The sequence below is a fragment of the Canis lupus genome, chromosome 11 (genome assembly GCF_048164855.1).
Source record: "Canis lupus baileyi chromosome 11, mCanLup2.hap1, whole genome shotgun sequence".
In the NCBI taxonomy this organism is placed as follows: Eukaryota; Metazoa; Chordata; class Mammalia; order Carnivora; family Canidae; genus Canis; species Canis lupus.
This window is the reverse complement of record NC_132848.1, coordinates 31,132,315-31,154,863: the sequence shown is the minus strand read 5'-3', so window position 1 is coordinate 31,154,863 and position 22,549 is coordinate 31,132,315. Positions and strand designations below refer to the sequence as shown.

Sequence of the window (22,549 nt, the reverse complement as noted above, 5' to 3'; positions counted from 1 at the left end):
TTTTAAGTGAACTTGGACTTTGGAGTTTGAATTTGATGAGGTTCTTTGCATTTAAATTCAGGAAAACAGGACAGGGATACAAATGTTTCATTGCCTATTAAAGGTTTGAGAAGAGTATCAGCATTTAGAACTACATTAATGTGCTTTTCTTTTTAAAAGCTGTTAAATACCTCATCATGACTACTCTCCTAATTACCTTATAATGGTGCTACAGAGAGGCCCTATAAAGTGGGGGGGCTATCTTTAGGATGGGCAGATAATATTCTCATAAACTACTTTGGTCATTCATTCATCAGGGACTACCCCCCAAATTAGAAAAGTTAAATTGTATCTTACGGATTTACCTCTCTCAGAGGTAGTCTTATCACAAGCATTTCTGCTACTGCTTTAAACAAAATATATCAGAAACTGTAAGACCAAGAAAATTCAGATGTATTTGTTTCTACTGAGTTCGGAGTGCATCAAGCTTCCAGGTGGAGAAATTGTTTTCTCAACTTTCACCTCTACTAGCAAGTCTGAGGTCTTTTATAGAACATGAGAACAAAGTGCAGTTTGAAACACCAAGGTTTTCATTACTGTTTCTTAAGTTTTTCAAAAAGAACAAGGGTGGGGATGGGGGTTGGAGAGACAGGGTTCAGGCGTGGGGGGGGTATGGCGCCACATTTATTAATCACATTAAAAACTAAGCATGCCAACATCTGGAGCTAAACAACCAGCAAAATCACCACGTTCAGACTCGTATTGGCTAACTCTATCTATCCCAGCATTCTCTTGGGACAGCGGTTGGCCCTAGGCTCTACCACAAGCTCGGTGAAGTACACAGCCTCAATTACTAGAGCGTGCAGCCACAACAACCTGCTATTACGGAAACAGTCAGTCACCACTTGAGTTAACATTCCAGACCCTAACGACTGGCCCTCCCCAACCCAAAGAAATAGTCAAGGTCGCCCACCCTCGCCCTGGCCCACACCACAATGTTAATAATTATAACAAGCAGTAACCCATCTGTTATATCAGAGAAGGGAACAGAGACTCCACTGAGAGATTTAGAGTGAGATGTTAACATGTCTTCAGCTGACTGCACAAACAAACAAACAAAAAAAAAAAAAAAAAGAGGAGAAATAATTCATTTGGAGATATGAAGTCATGAAATAGCTGATGTGTATTGCTTTTAACCATGCACTGATGCAAAACTGAAGCAACCATTAAGAATAAAAATTAAAAAGGACATATGTATTTACACACAATCAGACCTGTTGGATCTGAAGCAGTTTGCAGATTCTATCTGTGTGTGATTTGAAATAAAACAAAAAATGGGGATTAGCATGGCCACAGCACACCCTAATGTAGGAGGGCACACACGGACTGTTTTTTGGAACCCTGATAGCTGGATACATTTGGCATGGCTGAGCCTGATCCAAAGATACACGTGCCCCTTTAAAAGGATTCCTTTGTAATTCACTGTGAATGCCTCCAGAGCGTTCTCAACAGGGGCAGCCCAGCACTCCATCACTCTGCTACACACTTTCCTAACCTTGATATCATGGTTCGGTCCTGACCCGCAGCACGAGCTTGAGTGCCAGCCCTCAGGCAGCACCCATCCATTCTGACCCAGCGTTCTTCTAACATAGTGCCTGGGCTTAAGCGTTCTATCTTTCCACATATCCAGGACACATCCCTGCCTTCAACTTCCAGCTCTTTCCCAGGAAAGTGCAGTTACCTTAAGATCCTTTTGTTGTTCAAGTCTCAGCTCTCCAGGATCCACCAACACCTTCTAGGGGTTCTCTACTCTGAACTGATTTTATCATTTAATTAACTTTGAATGTTGCCACACTGACCACAGGACTTTTCTAAAACAGTTCTGTTTTAACCAGAACAAAATGGAAAGGCTCTATATGTCACCTCTTCTATATCTGACTTTTATCTGCATTATCTATTAGCTTGATCTCACAATGGACAGTCCCCTTGTCTTGATTTTAACCTAGCCATTCATTTTATTAAATTTTTGTTTTAGATTTATATTAAAACAGGACTTTGGTGAGCATGTGATGTCAAGACACCTTCTTTCTACCTGGAAGACAGTGACTTTAGGGGATACTGAGGAGAAGAGTGTGTATTTCAGGACCAGCAGACAAAATGAGCATGTGTTCCTTGCATGTGGTATACAGATTTACAGAGCAAAGGGAGTGGGGGGTTGGTGGGTGGAAAGGCAGGTGTGGTGCTTAAAAACACTACAGGGAGCAGGGAGCAGAGATCTAGCCCAAGGAACATGGGTTGAATGCCGTGCCTCTGGGGACCACTTTATTTGTCCCTACCCAATTGTAACTCTTCCCTTCTCTTGCCTCTTCCCCGCTCCAGCTGAGAGCCATTGCTCTAGATGGACCCTGCAGGAAGGGCTCTTAGAAGACTGTTCTTCTGTGGCAACATGGCACCCCTGGATTAAATGTAACACAGAAGTGAATACAAACACTTGTAATAATGATAATATTGTTGCTGTTTTTGATGGAGACCTATCTACTTTTAAAAGTAGATAAGAAAAGGTCTTAAGGAGAAGTATTTAAATTTTATTTTATTATTATTTAAAATTGGGGTGAAGGGAAGAAACTGTTAGGATCAACTTCTTATCTTCCACTTGTGACTTGAACGGTAGATGAGAGATGATTTTTAACGAATCACACACTCCATATTTCACATCTCCCCAAATTAGTTCATTTCCCAAATCTCGCTAGGTGGGCACAAGGAGAGACTAGCTGAATTGGACAGGCTGTCAGTGGTTCTCTTTCCCCAAGCATCCAGCTATCAGCAAACCTAATAGTGTGTTATTTCCAAATGAACTCCCTGACCTTTTTTTTAAGAAGAAAGGCGAAGAGGGCAAGGGGAATACATGTTTTCAAGTTTTAAAGTCCCAGTGGGTCTAGATTTTCAGGCAACTTCAAACTTGGGTAACAGCACAGTCCAATCACTACTACAGTCTCACCTGGGGGCCCATTCGGGGTTTCAGGAGTTTTGTGTGCACAGACTTGATTTCCTCCCTTTCCTCATTTCTTTCACAGTGGAGAGAAAATGTCCCCACCTGCTAAGATCTCCAAGTATAAAAGCCCAGTTTAAATACCATGGATAAATGTGATTGACAAATTAAAAGAGGTGGCAGTGATGGGACAGTGCATAGCACACGCCTGGTGTGGACAGCAGCAATGGGACAGGAGCACTTAATTTTGGAGGAGGTGCCATCACGTATAGAACTTGACTGTGCGCTGCTGAGGTAGCAGGGCTTAGATCACACGCTCACAAGTCTCGGTTGTCCAAAAAAGCCTCTGTTCCCATCTCTAACGTGGAGCTGGAATGGTTAGTATAATTCAATTTTTTCACTGCAATCCACAATCTGATTGATTGGCAGGTCACACTGGCACTCCTACCTGAGGTATTTTAGCGCTAATGATTGGTTCCTGTAAGACTATTCTATAACAGAACACAGGAAGAGCAGTTCAAAAAACACAGCTGTGGAAGGAAAACAATCATACAAAAAGCCCGCTAAGGGGCCCACCAGCCTTTTCTTTCCTTTGGATGCAAGCATGCTTTTCACAGGATAAGAATCAGGAGTAGTTTGTTATCCCTTTAAAAAGTGAATTAGGGCGAAGTATGCCTTTTCTACTGGTCAAGAAAAAGAGGGGCGGGGAGGACACACATCTATCTGCTACCCTCAGGGCTTCTCACTGGAGTCTCTTTACAAACTGCGGGCACAATTGCTAGATCTGTTCTCCAGAGAGGAACGTGCCACAAAAGAAACAGAAAGGAAGCAAACAGCTAGCAGGGATTACGGACTAACAACAGAACAGGGAAGGGATTTAAAAAAATCTCCACAATTAATAGCCTAAATTGATGTAAATTAAAACAAAATGGGCAGCTTAAACACTTTTCCCTCATGTTTCTTCAAGCTCTGATTCAGTGTGCTCCAAGTACCGGATAAACCCTCCACTCTTCCTATTGCTAATCTATTATTTCCGAGGAAACAAGGATTCAGTGTACAGACAGATTTCAACAGGCAGGGAAATGTACAGAAAGAAGCAGAACAAACTCACGGAAACACAGAGGGTGTGAGGGTGTGTGTGGTGTGTGTGTGTGTGTGTGTGTGTGTGTGTCCGTCCCTTGCTACCTCACATCTGGAAGCAGGAATATAAAGTTCTCCAAGCTGTTGTTACATGAGCCTTCACTCAACAGCTACCTCAGTGTGTAGTCTAGTCTTGTTTTTCCTTAGCAGGGTCAGATACTATTGTAGCCCTGGTGACCGAATTTTCCCTCCAAGTGACTGCTTTAAGATAGGAACTAAGAAATGATAATAACATTATGATTAATTCTTTTTGTTAACAAGACACCACTGGTCAAACAAGTATTTCAGTAAGGTTACTAAATTATTTCTGACTAGTTTCATAAAATGTAGATTAAAAATTTTTTTTCAAGAGTATTTTCTAAGTACAGAAAAATCATTTCTCTCTTAATAAAATCTATATTGTGAACTAAAGAAATGAAAGCACTATAAGCAAATATTTGGTTGGTTCCTTTATACAAGGTGGAAGTAGGCAAATCTAAACAAGGTAGAAGTAAATCATACTTAAAAAAAAAAATTCCCAAAGAAGATTAGAGAGAGAAAAAAACCCGAGCCTTTGACTTAAGAAATAATTCCAATGAAAAAGCATGTTCTAATTGATCAGATTTCAGGGAAACAATTTAAATAACATAAAGATGAGTATCATAGAATACAGATACTAATGTATGTGGGAGAATGTACATGCTAAGATCATATGCAAATACATATATCTAGAAAAATGTCATTTGGTATAAAAGTAAGAATATTTCCCCAACCCTCAAGTTTTACTGTGACCACAAGAAAAAAGGTATCTTTCATTGCTTCTTGAAAACCATCTGAGCAAAGATGTGGATTTTAATTAAAGCACTGAGAGAGGTAATGAAATATGGATTAGCTGAGTTTTGTGCTTGGCTATAAAAAATAACATAATCCTGGAGAGTCACAATCTAAGAAATATATATATATATAGGAAGTGAGAGGGTTGGACTAATTCATGGCTAGGATTCCTTTAAGCATTTGTTAAACTAAGGCAAACTTTGCAGGTCTACTCTAAATAGGATAGGTGTGTCCAGTCACCTATATTATCTCAGAGGACTGCTCTATCTTATCTCTACTTACTGCAACACACACAACCTCTAAGTACATTCTGAAAGTGCATTACAGTTTTCTCAATGCCAGAGAATCTCTAGCAGAAATCTGTGGAAACAGGTCAGGTCACTACAAAGGTATACACTTACTGATTTGGGAAAGTAAGGGTGGAGAAAGCATTTCTGGACAATTTTTAACCTATGCCCAAGAAATAATTGCATGCTGACAAGTTTTTCTTAAATTATTTCTTAATGATTTGTGCAGTTTGACTAAGCTTGTATTCAGAAACAGATCATGTGGAAAGGTCTTATCAAAGATTTCAAAGCTCAAAAACTTTTGGATTCTTGTCAGTTAGATCACTTTGTCCACATGTTAAATATGTGACAAACCAATCACAGAACTTAGCTACAAGACAGTTTTAATAATGGATAATAATAATGATGTTACCATAGTTGGTAGACTCAACAAATCCTGTGTGATCGTCAAATGTTTGTAAGAAGAGTCTAGGTTGCTACTTATGCCACTTGCTTCCCTCCAGATGGCTCTTAAGAAGAGACCCGCCAGCTGTGGACCTTTGGATAAAGCAAGGCCTGAAGCACTGTGTTTGGTTTCCTCTCATTATCCCCACTCTTCATGGGCATCAGCTCCTCCCTTCTCTTTCACAGGGTAATGCTTTCTCAAAATATGTAAAATAGGAAAACATAGTTTAGAAAGCTTACTGCCATCTACATAACTCAAAGCTCCAATGATCTAAAGAGGGATATGAAATGAGAAGAAAAGCAAAAAAGAGAGAGAGCTGGTTTAAGCTAATATAACTATCCTGTTATTTATGTATGCACATGATACGACAGTAATAAAAGACTTTAAACCTGCTGATCATCTCGCAAATAAATCACTCGTACATAGAACATCTGTGGGTATAGGGAAGGGAAAAGAATATGTCCAGTAGACTGACTCTAGCAATGATCAGGAAACCCAAAGGCTTAGTTTTTGCACCCAGGGTCAAGCGCAGTGGCAGAGAAGCATGCTTGCATTCTTAAATATATAAATATATATATATATATATCCACAAGGAAAAAGAAAATAAAAATTAAACAAATTATATGTAAAAAAACAAAAACAAAAACAAAAACAAAAAAAAACAAACCAAACCAAAGAAACAGAAAAAAAAGGCTGGCTTGTCAGGGAATGGGGTCGAGAAGGCCCCGGTATGTGTACTTACATAGAGGTCAGCACCGTAAAATCCGTCCTGGTAAACCACACTGCAGAAAATCCACACAAAAACAAAAACAAAAAAACAAAAGAACAGAAACACATTCCGGTTATTGAGGACGGCAGCATGCACATGCGCTCTACACAGGCAGGTGATGTATGAATACATAACCGGGGCTGGGGGCCACAGCGCGTCAGTGAGAGAAATGTGAAAGTGCACACGCACGTTACACAGCTCCAGGACATGCGAGGAGGCAGAGGAGCGCAAAACTGGAGTGAATACCTGGATACTTGGGAATTATAGGAAGATTAAAACCATAAAAAGCGCTCCCAGAGGGCCTAACAGAACCATTGAAAGGCTGCTGGATTAGAAACATCAAATTTCCTACCCGGAGTTGTTTGTTTTGTTTTTTAAAAAAGCTTGCCCTAGGAATAAATTTCAAAATGACTGCATGTGTATGGGGGGTGGGAAGAAGCATGGAGGGAGGGGTCTAACGTGAAAAAAAAAAGAACCTAAAGAATGAGGGCAGGACCTGTATATAGAGGATGTTTCAAAATTATGTTTAGTATTTTGTTTTCACATTCCTAGAAGTATGCACATTTTTTGATATCCATACATCACCTGCTTTTTTACCCTGCACATTAGACATGCGATAAGATTTGGCTGATCACACAAGCATGCAAAGTATTATTATTCAGCATTTTAAGAACCAATGCAACACCTCAGAAAAACAAGTCAATCAATTCTGACCAAAGTAAACAGAGAAATGTAATTAAAAAAAAAACACAACCAAAAATACCCACAATGCATTGCTTTCACAAGCAGAGATAATGAGCTAAAGGTTAAGGTGATTGGTCCAAGGTCCAAGAATTGAAAGGTGCAGTGGGGATCCCAGATAGTAACAATATAATCCAGAGTGGGAAGGAGGAACTGGAAGATTTTAAGGGTTCTTTTTTGACCATAAGCGCATTCATTGAACTCTGAAAAATAGAATTGATAACTGACGCTCTGGGCATGACCAAGGATCATCCTGTTTTATTTATTAAAAGGATCAAACTGAAAAAGTAGCTGATTAGCAATAGAAGGGTTTATTTTCCTGTTTAGAAAAATGAATTTGTATCAAACAAAATACATGAATTTGTTTTTTTAAATCCTGGGCAAAACTAAGCTATTATAATCAAAGATTTCAAACCTTTTGAGGTATTTTTGTGCATACAGACTTCCCCAAAACATTACTTTGGGACCAAAAGACATGGAACAGCAGTAGAGATAAAAGATAAGACTTTCTACTTCATATTTGTTAAATCAAGATTTGGATATGTTTATTGTTTATTCAACTAAACAAGCTGGCAAATTTAACCACTATCTTCTCTGTTGTAATAAATAAACTAGTAAGTGAGGTCTTTAAATCATATTTTTAACTTGAATATGAAATAATTTACTTTTTGCAGGTAGCTGGAAGGTTTCCGAATTCTACTTACAATGACATTTTGTTGGGTTTACAGGGTAGGATGGTCATACTGTGCAATGCCCCAAATATGCTGTGCCTTTGTATTACACAACAGGCAGACTAAACTCATCTGTGATGCTCATTTTGCTACTATATTCTATCCATTTTCATAGTTTCCAATTGCAGTTAAAGCTTGATTATTAGAAAGTAATCTGCTACTCAACTACATTTTAGTAAAAAAGACACCTGTTCATAATGAGAAAGCTGACAGAATGGAAAGCACTGAAGCCAAGTGGTGATTAATTAACTTTTGATTATTTCAGTAGGGAATACAGGTAAAATTTACAAACATCTCTTCTACAGAGAGGGATGGTGGCATTAAAAACATGAATCAAGTTTACCCTAAATTGTATCACTCAGTGGGAATATTCACCTAAATTCTAGAAGAATTCTAATATTCCCTGTATCAAATGCCACAAGGAGGCTAGAGCACAATGATTAATGATGAAATTAGTTTACTAAGCTTAAAAGCAATTTTAGGCCATTCCCCATATAATACTGGACTTATTCCTTGCCATCTTCCATGTAAACTGGTGGTTTAGTTAATAAAAAAGAAAACATGGGAAATCAGCGTTCAATGTAATGCAGAGACTGGTATGGTTAGACATAAAGATAAAATATCTTTGAGCGAACACAATCCTGACACAGAGAATGGGTTCTCAAGTTTGGCCAATATACTGAAATGAGCTACATCGAGTAGGAACAAATCCAACCGTTTTTATAAAGTAACTCAGGAAAATTACAAAATAAAGAAGTCCCATGTTTCTGGTGAGTGGTATCGCTTTGCAAGCATGACGGTTAACTCTCTTGGATTGAAATGGAAGGCGCTTCATGAACAATTTTTCCTGGTATGCAGAACTTCCAAAAGGTTTGCTTTTATGTTTTACTTGAGTATTTCTTGATGAAGTAATACTGCATCTTTATTCACTTCTTTAAAGAGATGTCAGAGGTTGAAGGTCAAAGGTCAAGTTGAGAGAAGAAAGAATAAAATTAAAAGCAAGTAATGGCAGAAGATGGAGATGATGGAATGCATGGGATTTAAACATTTATAAATTGCAAACAAAAGTTTATTTCTAAAGCAGTTCTCTTCCAGCGGCTTTTGGAGTCTGTCCATTTCAACATGCACACTTGTCTAATAAAAATGCTTTAAATCTATGTAACGGAGCACCCCTAATGGCATGTCCACTTGGTCTAGAAATGAATGCTAAGTTAGTATACCTCAAAGCCAATTTTGCTGTCAGAAAAGGACCTACAAAGGAGGCTCTTTCCCTTTGTGTTTTAACTAAGTAGGAATGAATAGGCTCCTCTGCCCCTACGTTTATTCCTCAGGAAGAATATGGACAAAAACCTGTCATAGGCAGAGAAAAGATGAAGAACACGAATGTCACCTCTTTGAAGAAAGAAAGTCCTTGGTACAACTAACTTACTGAAGTCCACTCTTTATAAAAAAGAAAAAAATATATATATACATTTTAGGCTGATCCTGAGAAACAACTAAAAACAAAACCTGCTATCTTCACTCCTTCTCCCCCATTCAATAGCAAAGGATTTATTTGTTGCTATGGAATCATTCCACTGCATGAGACACCCTCCATACAAAAATCAAAGGGTGAAGGATGCTCAGCTACATTAGTTGTTTTACCATCATTCAGAAGCCAACTGTAGTTTAATTCTTCCTACTTCTCCCTTTCTCCCTGGATTCAATTGGACTTGGTTCATCTTTGAATTAACCTCTTTTAATCCGTTTCCTACAAAGAAAGCAAATCCATTGTGGGTAGCTAGCTCTGCTGCTCACCACCCAGGCAGTGAAACCAAAAGGGAGGACGATGTGGTAGCCTCAGCCCCAACACAGGGCAGTGATAAGGGGGTTGAGCACAGCAGATGCAGTCTCGTACTACAGTCTTGAGTTCCTATTTTGTTCTCTGCAGTAGTGTTAATCCATATTCGTGCGATGCTGAGTGAACTCCATGCCAACACACTGCTAGTAAACACAAGACAGTTCTGGCTGCTGTCTTAAGCCACTACTACGAGGGCTTAAGGTGGCCAAAATGAAGATTTATATAACAAATCGATATTTTGTATATACTGATAATGGTATATTTTGATTCTTGCCATCTGATCTATTAATTTACAAATATTCATAGAATCTCTACAATGTGGCACGGCAACGTCCCAGAAGTTGTGACAGGGCCATGGTATTCTTTTCTGTCCAGCTGCTTATTTTGGAATCTAGTGCTTACCCTGGATAGGCGGGAATGGCTGTTGGAGGTACCGCTCGGACTGCACCATATACCGTCCGCCCTCTGCCCCTCAGATGGGCTCCTCTGAAAGCGGCTGCCGTGGTGGCTGCAGTCGGGTAAGGGAAGCCAGGAACTAAAGGGAGACCCAAAATATGACAGGAATGTCAACTTGAATTCAATAGCAGGGGTACAATCACAACTTGCTTTGAACCAATTCCAGGAAAGGTTGGAAGAGATTATCACATCTTTTCTGAGAAAGAAACTGAGAGACCCAATATGCAAAAACTAATGATGCATGCTCCGTTCATCATCCAATCTTGAGTGAGTTTACTCTGCTCCTTCACAATTCTGGCCTTTACAATGCAAGCTGGTGAGAAAGAGGTCAAGAAGCTCTGAGGACTACTGCCGTAGTAAGAGACAAGACTTTTAATTTCTGCAGGCAGTTTAAATTGTTGATATTAATTCTTTAACTGGCCAATTATTAATCTTATTTTCACATGTTGTTATGTGCACTTAATAATTATTCTTCATAAGAGCAGTCTTTTGTGTTTGTATGTGGTGCTAACCTCCAAGGCATACAATAATCTTTAGATATTTCATTAGTCCATTTTATTCTTTTATCTAAAATGTTTTAATCCAGAAATGTTAGGGGAGAGGAAAACGACTTCTCCCTTGTAATCCTGTGGCCTTCAGAGAGGCAGAAAGTTTCTAAAGGTCTATTTTAAATGTGCTATCCTCTGGAAAGCACACAGAGACATTTATTCCATGTTCACTGAACTCTTTTTAATTATACCTTGCTAGAGCAAAATGGCTCAGGTCAGAATGACTTCAGAGGTATCAACAGAGGGAGAATAATCATTAATGCTGGAGGTGCTTCTAAATGATACTCTACTAAAAAGCCCAAAGCTGACCTGCAGAGAACATGCATATTATATTCCACAAGTATCTATTTCTTTGGTTTTAAAATCAAGTGCAGACTAAAATGTTCTACACATGTCCTCAATCCCCTTGACCTTTTCCAACTATTTATGCTTCGTGGCAATCTCAGTATCTGGTCAGAAAGATTCTTACACAGGTTAAGCAGGATGGGACACTGTGACAGCATTTAACTCTCTTGAGAAGGCCTCCTCCTCAGTTATATATTATACTTGGGGAAGAAGAAAAAGACTAGGACACATCACTGTTTACTCACAACAGTCAAAATCCATGCCAGGCCAACATAGGCTACTTACTGATTAAAGGAATGTAAGTGTTAATACCCCCTCTTCCTGATAGGGGCACTGCTGCATCATTGCCTAGGGACACGTCTGCTTGAAAGCTGGATGCTGATTGCATTTAAAAAAATTAAAAAAAATGCAAAAAGATTACAAAGGAATAGTAGATCGAAAACCAACAGATGTTGTCATGGTCAATAGGCCAAATGGAAAAATTAATGAAATACTACCTGCATATAACTCAGGGCCATATACAGCTCCAACTACGGGGCTTAATTTCCAACCTGCAATGGAAGAGAGGACAGAGAGCATTTAAGACTCCATGAGGAAAAGGTGTGATGAGGGCATGTGAAAGCTGGCTCCAGACATCCCTGCATTTAAGCTCCACCCAACACTATCTTCTCTGTAGACGCCAGCTGATGGGTCACTTCCACACCTGAGCATCTTTAAGCAGAACAAGCACAGTGAAGGGATAATAAGGGGGGGTGGGTGTTGCAGGTATAGGGGCAAATGGGGAGGAGAAAAACTGGGTGGGAGGAAAGAGAAGGACAAAGAAATGTAAGAAATAAAAGTAAATCCTGGGCTCTGGTTTCGTCTCTTTCATAGAACTGCTTAGAACATATTCTTTGAAAAAAAAATTCTTTGTTTTTAGAAAAATGAGAAAGGCAGAATATATGTCATTGTACACCACACTGTGATGCACTTTCTTATTCATCATCTTCACACTGTTTACTACTCTCACTGCTTTATAAAGGTATATTCTGAATTTAAATTTGAGCTGATCTTTGACTCTGTTCAATTATACCATACTGATGGAAATCTAGGTAAGTGAAAATCCCCTTTCTTTGGGATTTACCAATGGAATTTCGGTGCAGTTATCCTCAGCCAAGTGAACAAGAAGAGACACTCAGTAATAAAATTCAAGGTACATCCCCAATTTCATGCATTTTTTGGGATTTTAAGTGGTAATAAACATACTTAATTAGTTGTTTTAGCTAAAGGATACTAGACTGCTGTTGAGTACCAACCTAAGCATTTATAAACTTTAAGTACTTGCAAACATTAGGTTTGGTGTCAACTTTATTTCTTCATCCCCCTTTTTCATATTTATAGAAATATAGCAGACGTTAAAAAGAGAAAAATGTACTACTGCCCATTGATAGTTAAGGAGTAGAATTTCTTTTTTTTTTTTTAAAGATTTTATTTATTTATTCATGAAAGACACATAGAGAAAGGCAGAGACACAGGCAGAAGGAGAAGCAGGCTCCATGGAGGGAGCCTGACGCGGGACTTGATCCCAGCACTCGAGGATCATGCCCTGACCCAAAGGCAGGCGCTAAACCGCTGAGCCACTCAGGGATCCCCAAGGAGTAGAATTTCATATGAAAACTTTAATCAATAGACTTTTATTGAATTTTACACAAATAAGCAAACATACTCCATTATTTTTCTTAAAGACTGGAGACAGTATTCAAGAGAAAACTCATTCATCCTGAACCAATCTAACCCCCGTTCATTATTTTATGTGCTCATAGATGGTGAACACATGATTTTACATAAAAATTGGGCAAATACCTCAGTTCAAATGTTACTGGAGTTGTAAGAACACAAATGTTCTACAATGTCAGACAAATCAAGTGATTCCAACCAATGTAAACTAAATCGCTGAGACTTCACTAGAAGGCATCTAGCGCACTCTTTTCAGAAGCTTTAAACCACAAGCAGCTGTTGGTCTCTCAAGTTTGGCTTGGTTAGGCTTGAGTATTAATTTAGAATAATATTTTAAAAAATGACTTTTTTCTTCCTGCAAATGGCACCATTACTTAAGCATTCCCTTAAGTATATTACATATTTTAATAATGGTATGTAATGGTATGCTGTCAATAATACTTTGAGTACGTTTAGTTTTTTTTTTGTATGTTTGGTTTTGTACAAATTTACAATGTATTTTGACCTTCACAAAACCCAAGGGGAGAGGTAAGATAGGTACCACATCTGGGACAATGAATAAGTACTATACTTCTTTGGGCTTAATTTCCTAAATAATAAGCTAAGAGAGGGCTGGATTTTGATGACTTCTATAGAGGCTTCAGGTGCTAAAATTCTGTGATCACCAATTAAGAGAGATGAAAACAGAATCAGGTTAAAAAGATTGGTCCACTGACAGAGTAAAATGAGTCAAATCTAGAAGTAGAATTTCTGTCTTCTCAATTCTAGTCAGTGACTCTTTCTACCACAGCATTCTCCCTGGATCTAAAGGAAATGTAACTTTGCCTCTCCTTCCTATTTTGTTTACATGAGTTATTATCAAAATTGCAGAAACTTGTTTTTGTTATGGGCATTGAAAAAAAAAAAACAAGAGGTAAAGGGGGAGGCAGTGGTATCACAAGATAGACCATTGATAAATGGGTAGGCAAAATGTAAATTATGCTGATAAATGCAAATTATGCTGATTTGTACCATCTGTTTGAGAAGCTGGGCTAAATCTATCTATTGGAGACATCATGGAATATACTAAGATTCTTACACTTGATTTTAGGACATTACCAGCAAATACAATACTTATCTAAGCAGTAGATTCAAACTTTTATTTTTTTTTTTTATTATTATTTTTTTTTAAGATTTATTTATTTATGATAGACATAGAGAGATAGATAGAGAGAGAGGCAGACACAGGAGGAGGGAGAAGCAGGCTCCATGCCGGGAGCCTGACGCGGGATTCGATCCCGGACTCCAGGATCACGCCCTGGGCCAAAGGCAGGCGCCAAACCGCTGCGCCACCCAGGGATCCCAGATTCAAACTTTTAAAAAGCAGAAAATATCCCATTTGATTCTAGATAAAATTTCATGCAGAGCCCCAATATATATGACACAGGAGTTGCTGCAGGCCTCAAGACCCAACCCATGGGTTTCCTTTCCACCCTTCCCCTAGAGGCCCTGCAGAACACAGCTGGCAAAACCACTGCTGCACTGCAGATTCAAAGTAAATTCTTTTTTTAAAAAACTATTTATTTATTTATTCATGAGAGACAGAGAGAGAGAGAGAGAGTGAGAGAGAGAGGCAAAGACACAGGCAGAGGGAGAAGCAGGCTCCATGCAGGGAGCCTGACGTGGGACTCGATCCTCGGTCTCCAGGATCACACCCTGGGCTGAAGGTGGCGCTAAACCGCTGGGCCACCGGGGCTGCCCTCAAAGTAAATTCTATCTCATTTAGATAAATGAGTCTAGATTAAACTGACAAGTGATGTAAAGGTTCTGCTTTTGTTAGGCACAATATTCACAAGGTTTCTTTTTCAATGAGAAATATTTATGAAACCCACCATGTAACATGTAATCATGGAATAGAAGATAGAAAACCATGTGCATCATGGCTGTTAACTCTAGAGCCTACCTTTAAAAGTAGAGCAAGGGGTCAAGAATTATTCCATTCATGCTCAGGAGCAGGGAGGGCTCAGTACTAAAAGTAAGCATTGGTGGGCATGTATTATGGAGAAGCCTATCCTACCACAAAGAACTACAGCAGTTAAAAATGAGGGTGCCCCAGTGGGACCCCACTGGGTTGATAGGTAACCTCAAATGACGTGTTTGCACTGTGTATGAGGAACTTTATGGAGACCATAACAGCTGAATTACTGAAAAACTTAGCTTAATTCTAAGAAAAAAGTTAACGGTAAAAATACTCTCCTAGTAAAGAAAATACTTCAATCTAAATTAAACTGCCATAAGACTGAAATCAAGAGATTCTTTGATGATTACCAAAAGTCCACATATTAATACAAAAGTAAGTGACATCTTTCTGAAGATGATTTGTAACCTCTTACCATTTGCATATGGTGTGACCATCTTCTTATTGGTCATTACACGTGCTGTAGCATTATTCACCTAAAAATACAAAGAAAAAGGAAGGGGTAGGGAGAAAGTAGACCACATTAGGGAACCTGGAGTTGCTCATCTGATAACACAGCACTCAGTTTAATAAAATGTAAATTTCAGAGAACATTGATTTAAATAATTAATATAGCAATATAAAATATTGATATATAGTATTTTAATTAAAGTGTTTATAAAATGAGGCTAACGAGAGTAAAATGCAGTTTCTTGGTCTCCAAATGGAAAACTCGGGCTATTTTAGCAATAAGTACTCCAAAGGAAAGATATATTCGTAAGTTCTTTTGGAGATCTCTTAAAACAGAGAAGTCTCGAATTATGGAAAACACAGAAGAAATAAATTTGAAACAGCTCTGTTTGCAAATGAACTTAATAAGTTCATTAATAAAAGAGGCTTGCCACATGGGTTAGGAAATAGATTTATAGGAAGGTAAGAAAATAAATCTATGGATTTCACCTGTACTAATGTTCAGAATTGTTGATGACTGTAAGATTTTACTGTTTGTAAAACAAAACAAAACAAAACAAAAAAACAAAAAGCAAAACCCAAAAAACCCAAAAGACCAGAGCTTAGAATCCCATGTTGACCATACTGAGGACCATTCTGAATTTTCTAGACTATGTGGTCTATCCATTTAAGAATAGGTTTTCAGAAGGTCTTTAAATGAGGCATTAACTGAAAAAAATGAAGCTTTAGTTTCTTTTGTTTTATGGTTCTCTCCACCCTCATTACAGAAGTGCAGAATTTAGAGCATTCTCAGTGCTAGGGTAAGTAGATGTTACAAGGATGGCGCTGATGACAAAAAGATGAATGGAGCCTCAAAGCCAGAAGACTGCAGCCCAGTGTCAGAACCAGCCTAAAGCTCTTGCAAGGAGGGTGCAGTATCACCATAGAACCTGGCTGTACACCGTTTTGTCAGGTCGGAGAACAGACCAGTTTTTTAAATTACCAAAACATATCAAATATAAATGTCTTGCCTCTGGGAATTTACATTAAAGTTAAATTTGTATGATGATAAATTTGTGTTATGGAAAGACCAATTTTAGGTGGAACTGGGGCCAAAAAAAAGTCTCAATAAGTCTTTTAGGATTTGCAGAGTGGGAACTTTCCTTTGTAAGGGAAAAGAAACTCCATTTACTCTAGTTTGACCCATCAAATAGTATAAAACATTTCACATTTAAAAAGAAAGAATGGGATACAACAATGATGAGACTGAGAGCATGCAGTTAAAACACACACACACAAATAAAAGAAAGAAAAAACAATCAGTTTTGGAAAGAAGGGAGAAAGTGAAGAGCGAGGTTCTCATAGACAAGGATTAGAATGGGGTCAGAGCTTACGCTAGCCGCTAGAGCAGAATGCACCAAGCGCTAAAAGGAAAAATGGCCAGAACCAATCAGAAACCACCAGTCAGCAAGAGACCAATAGCCGCAGGTAAACAGAGAGAAGGGGTGGGAGAGACAGAGGGAATAGAGTGGGAACAGAACTTGGGGGAAGAGAGCAAGAAGGAAGGGGAAAACGCAAAGAGAAATGGGTGTCACGGGCAGTGAAGAGCTGTCAAGGTCAAGGAAAGAACAGTGAGAGCTACAGACAGAGGTCTGGGGAAGGGGAAAGGAAGTAGGGGCAGGAAGTGCATTAATAAAACCAGCCAAACTTGGAGTTCAGTAACTCTGAGTAAGATGTGCAAGGGGAAAAAAATCACCATGATGTCAGTAATCAAACAGCTCAGACTGCTACAAACAATATGTACATCCAAAGTCCAGGCGGCATTACTCAACAGCATTGAAAATAAAAGGGGGAAAGGAAAAGGAAGAGGAACAAGTCAAATCACATTTTGTAGTGTTAATGTGAGATGGCAGATGGACTTTTTCTTTCTTATTTAATTGTTTTGTAATTAACAATTGAAAAAGCTTCTTCTCTAGTGCTTTGTTTCACTTACCGCCAACGGGCACCATCGCCAGCATTGTGTATAGTTACCATGGAAAGAGTGAGTCAAGTGAAGGGCCCTAAATGCTAAACCATCGGAAAGGGAGGGAAAAAGCAAAATATGCAGACATCTTACTCAAAATGGTGGCTTTTATAGTTCATACTTTTAAAAACTGGGAAAGGGGAAAGGAGCCAGTTAACCTTCACTGCGTTATTAAAAAGGGTTGAATAACCCCATGAGGCTGTCGTTGAGCCCTCTGTCTGAGGATTTTATCCATCAACTGTGGAAATCCTTGATTGTAAACGTATTTAAAAACTCCATGAGTTTTGGGTTCTTTTTTTCCCTCCCCACCACCTCTGCAGTCTTGTACTCCTTCCTTGCTTATCACACGCCCATGGAGGCGAACTGGCCACCTAAGAGAGAGGATATATTGGCTGGCTCCTTGAGTCATTACAGGACACAATGTCACACATTGGATAGTTTTTAGACAGTCATAAAGTTAGTTTTATTTTGGCCTGATCACAGGTATTCATACGGAGTCTCGCAAACTGAAGCAAAGGAAAAAAATCAAGAGAGCAGAAGGATGAACATTTTGGAGGAAAAAAGTAAATGAGAAACAAATACACATTTACACGCACACAAGTAAATCAAAATGAACCCCCCCCAACAACCAAAAAATGAGGGGAGGACAGAAGTGTTACGTTTACACATTTTAGTGCAAGAATGTGAAGGACACAGAGACATACACACACGTAATGTGTGTGTGCAGACACACACACAAGACAGGGCTCCAGATGTGAAATAAGTGAGGGAATACACAAAAAGAGAAATAAAAATATAAACCAGAAGTTGAATTATTGAAGACATGCACCTCGATTTTACGGCCCTCTACCACGGTGCCGTGTAATTTCTCCCTGGCCCTGTCTGCATCAGCACTATTCTCGAAAGTTACGAACCCGAATCCCTGCATGCAGCGGGAGAAGGGGGGAAAACATGCACATCGTTATATTGAAATACTGATCTCTTGGTAAACAGAGAAAAAAATATCACAGTATGAAACTGACATCAGCAACAACTCAGTAATACTCTCCCAAAGTCACATTTTTGGTCCATGCATATTTGGTAAAGGGAAATTAAATCCAATAACAGAATATAGAACTGCAGTAGTAGTAGTAATAATAATAATAATAATAATAATAATAATAATAATAATAGCAACAACAACAATAATGATAATGTGATCAACAACAATAACTATAATAAAATAAAACATAAAGCATGTGAGGCCAGACCAAAATTAAGGTACAGAGTTACTCGGGTCAAATTCTTCCACCAAGAATCTGAACATTTTTTAGATGCTCTTTCTCTTTCAATTCATCCTGTTAATTTACTGTTCCTTTATGTAATACTAAAAAATACTGAATTAAATCCGTCATTCCCCAGTAACTTCTACATGAAGCCTTCCATTTAGGTGCAATCACTGTATAAGGAGAGTTTTAGATCTCATCATTTTAGCTCCACTTTGCCTGTTTGCCTGTATCACCACAATTCCTCTGGGAAGAGAATAATTTAAAACATAGCCTCGATCTACAATTCTGTAGGTATGAGGTGTGGAAGAGAGCACCCATCTTCATCTAAGCTAATCAAAATATCACTAAGCAGTTGCCAATTATGCCTTTTCTTCAATGAATTTTAAACAACCAGACTGGTACTCAGAGTAAAAATAGGTTCAGCTGAATTCCAGAAAATAGCTTATCCAAATTTGCCTAAATTACACATTTGTTGAAGCCTACATCTGCTACTAAATGTATTAGTAATTTTCCATATAGAGGGGGAAAAAAGGAATAATCAAAGGCACTGCAAATGAGATCTATGTTAGTGACATCAGTTGTATATTGTTCAACACAAAAGGAATGCCATAAAATAAGTTGCTACTCTGAGTTAGAAGTAATTTATTTGCTCACTGTATACAAATAAATCATATAGAACTTTAATTCATTAAGTGGACAAAACAGAGAGCAGGGAGTTAACCCACTTACTCCTGTATTCACATTTATCTGAAAAGACGGTCTTGGTCATAACCAAACCATCAATGTCAAAAGCGGCAGGATTTACTACATATTTATATGACTATTTCATCAAGCATTAGATCAGTTCCAACTTAGGCGCTTTGTCCTCTTTTCCACTCTGCAACTGTAACATTCTTTCAAGCTATTTACATGTGTAGACTAGTAAATTCTTAAGATTTTCTGGGAAAGTCCTCATTTCTCAATAGCTTACTGTCCCTCTAGCATTCATTCTTTGAACATTCCACTGTAAGATAACCTGGAACCCTTTGCTATTTATTTTTACTGAAGTTCTGCTTCGCTGCCCTCCATGAGTCCTTCCATATATATACAAAATGTGTTCTTAACTGAGATGGTCAACAGTGTGCATTGCTCAGTAAGATTTTAGAAAAGCAACTCCATCATTTTGAAGGATCTGATTACTTTGCATTCTACATGATAGTATGGTTGGATGGCGGGCCATGGAGGATCCCAATGGATTATCTCTACCTGTAATTTGTATATCACCACAAATAACTCTAGAAAGTTCAATGCTAAGCTGACAGAAAATATTAAATGTACACTGCTTGAGGTGGACGAGTACAGGTCATTTTAGTTACTTTTCTTACAAAGTTAAGTATGTTGAAAATGTCAATGGAAACATATTTTCAGAAACAAATTTTAATACCAATATGTTACAGCTTCATTGACAACTAGAGGTATCCTATCTCAAGTTACTAATTAATGACATCATTTGTTATCTACACTAGCATCTGCTGAAGACAGGAAGCCAGCTCTCCAATCCTGGAGATTCCTCCAACAGAAAAGTTAAGTAAACCTTTCAAGAAAGGTCACAGACAGCGATGAGTTTTTATATCACACTGTAGAGGTATTATAAACTGAATTCCAACAGATTCTCACTACCTCATACATTATATGCCTTGGGTTAAATTAACAAATGATGTCAGTGGCTGGATAACAGATTATGTGGAAACTAAGGCCTGAGGTTTTTAGTACTAGCATTTTGACTGACTGAATCTGTATATCCTCACACTCACACACTTGTCTTTTAAATACAACCATGAAGTAGAAAGGATAAATCTTGTTGTTTTCATTTTTAAGATGAAGAAAGTGAGTCAAACTGAGGTGAAACACCAAGAACCAACAAAGCATTTTTCCTTCCAGGTGGCTTCTTTCCACAGCTAATGGTGAGAAAATTAGAAATTAAGCTTTGAAACCTAAGTTCGGTATTCTATTAACTGCATTAGTCCCCAAATCCTTCTAGTTTTCTTTTTCAAACCTAATTGCTAAATGTGTTCTGTGAGCTTCTGCTCTGTAATGTGCTGACAGAGCATCTGTGACGTAGTAACTGCATGCAAAAGAATGCAGGGTAGTGTCATAAGCATTGACATTTCATAGCCAGCAGATGTGCTTATATTCTAAAGGAAATGCTAATCAAGACACCAAAGATACAAAATGAAGCAGTCTTCACAGACAACTTTACCTAGGGTGAAGGAGGAAGGTCTTGCTGATACTTTGGGACTTCCTGCTATGAAACAGAGGTAAGCAGGATTTCCTTCTTTCCTTTGAAGATAAACAGACTTGGTGGCAGGCAGAATAAGGGCCCCCCAAAGTTGTCCACATCCTAATCCTTGGAACCTGTGAATGTTACTACCTTACCTGGTAAAAGGGATTTTGCAGATGTGCTTAAATTAATGATCTTGCGATAGGGAGATTATCCTGGATTATCCAGGTGAGCCCAATGTAATCACAGAGGTGCTTATAAGTTAAAGAGGGAAACAGGAGAGTCTGAATCAGAATGCAGTAGCCTGAGAAAGACAGGACTGGCCATTTTGGGCTTTTGAAGATGGAAGGTCAAGGAATGTGGGCCACCTCTAGAAGGTGGAAAAGACAAGGAGTGGATTATCCCTTAGAGCCATCTGAAAGAATGCAGCCCTGAAACACTTTGATTTTAGTTTAGTGAGACCCATTTTGGACTTCTGACCTTCAGAACTATATGATAATAAATCTCTGTGTTTTTTTAGCCACCTACTTTATGATGGTTTGTTCAGAGGCAATAGGAAATTAACACATACCTCTCTCAGAAGTCTGTGATTAGAAAGTTGAGAAGTGCAGCCAGCATTTTTAGAGTCCTGTTCTTTGAAACTTTCCTCTCCTGTTGAACCTTTAGATTTTCCATCAACTTAACTACAATTTGGTTTCAAGAATATTAACTCAAATAAAGCTCGAAAAAAAAGTTTGATGTACCATTTCTTCAATAAAATTTAGCACTTCAAAAATGTGCCAGGAATTGAGCTAAGGATATTCACAGATTATCGAGGCTTGAAAAGTTATAACAGGAAAATATGCTTACATGAAATTATGTTTTAATGTCCTTTCTTGGAAATCTAATTCACATTAAGTTTGGTCATTTAGGTCTCTTGCTTTGAAAAAAAATTTAATAAAATTATGTCTAAACCTAACACTTTATCCTTAGAAGAGCTTCAAAATGTTTATATAATGTATCAGTCATGAAAACAAAATAACCAGTTAGAAGAGCTACAAAGTCAAACCAAGATTTAATCTCAAATTCTTAACAAGAGTAAACATTTCAGGTATTTAAGAAGATAAAAAAACAGATAAACAAAAAGTACTTTTATATTTTTATGATAAAAAAAAGATGTTGGTTTGTCTATACCTGACAGAAGCATAATACAAGCCACATATATAATTTTAAATATTCTACTAGCCACATTAAAAAAGTAAAAATATATGAAAGTAATTTCAAGTGTATTTTGTTTAAAATAAAGTATATGCAATATACTATCAACATGGCATCAATATAAAAACATTAATGAGATGTTTAATATCCCTTTTTTCTGCTATGTCTTTGAAATCGACGTGTATCTTACACTCAAAGCACATCTAAATTTAGACTTGCCACATTTCAAGTGCTCAATATGGCCACTGTACTGGACAATGCATGTCTATATGCTTTATACTGTAAACTACAGCTCTCAGTTCCGAAACTCCTTCTGTGACAGTAATTTAAATATGCCAGTGTTACATTAGTGATTTAACGCCATCTTAGCAGTCTTGTGAAAACTGAGGAATGGTGCATCTATCAGGATTATGACTGTGGTCAAAACTCCTACCAAGGGTGACAAACATTTTACCACCTGTTTTAATATCCGTTTATCATCAAGGGACTAGGAGCCGAATAACTGCCACCTTTTTAGTCTGGCCTCAGACTGCAATAAATAACAAGCAATAGAATGAGCATTGTAAAAAATATTCTTAAATTTGTATAATCTTTGTTTTTCCATCTCAGAAGAATG

At 38.1% G+C, this 22,549-nt stretch overlaps 1 protein-coding gene across 28 annotated transcripts in view; it reads right to left on the bottom strand.

The window, feature by feature from the left end:
* RBFOX2 (RNA binding fox-1 homolog 2) overlaps positions 1–22,549 on the bottom strand; it is a 273,798-nt gene that overhangs the window by 10,086 nt on the left and 241,163 nt on the right. For 7 of the 28 annotated variants that reach the window (XM_072844127.1, XM_072844132.1, XM_072844139.1 and 4 more), the window contains 7 exons: positions 18,038–18,130; positions 15,172–15,232; positions 11,581–11,634; positions 11,369–11,461; positions 10,137–10,281; positions 6,396–6,435; positions 1,254–1,285 (listed from right to left, as the gene is read on the bottom strand). In XM_072844127.1, the coding sequence (XP_072700228.1) occupies positions 1,254–1,285; positions 6,396–6,435; positions 10,137–10,281; positions 11,369–11,461; positions 11,581–11,634; positions 15,172–15,232; positions 18,038–18,130 (518 nt within the window). Of the gene's footprint in view, positions 1–1,253; positions 1,286–3,416; positions 3,460–6,395; positions 6,436–7,680; positions 8,827–9,538; positions 9,645–10,136; positions 10,282–11,368; positions 11,462–11,580; positions 11,635–15,171; positions 15,233–18,037; positions 18,131–22,549 lie in introns of those variants that run through there. The other 21 variants (XM_072844131.1, XM_072844148.1, XM_072844147.1 and 18 more) reach the window with 17 other exon arrangements.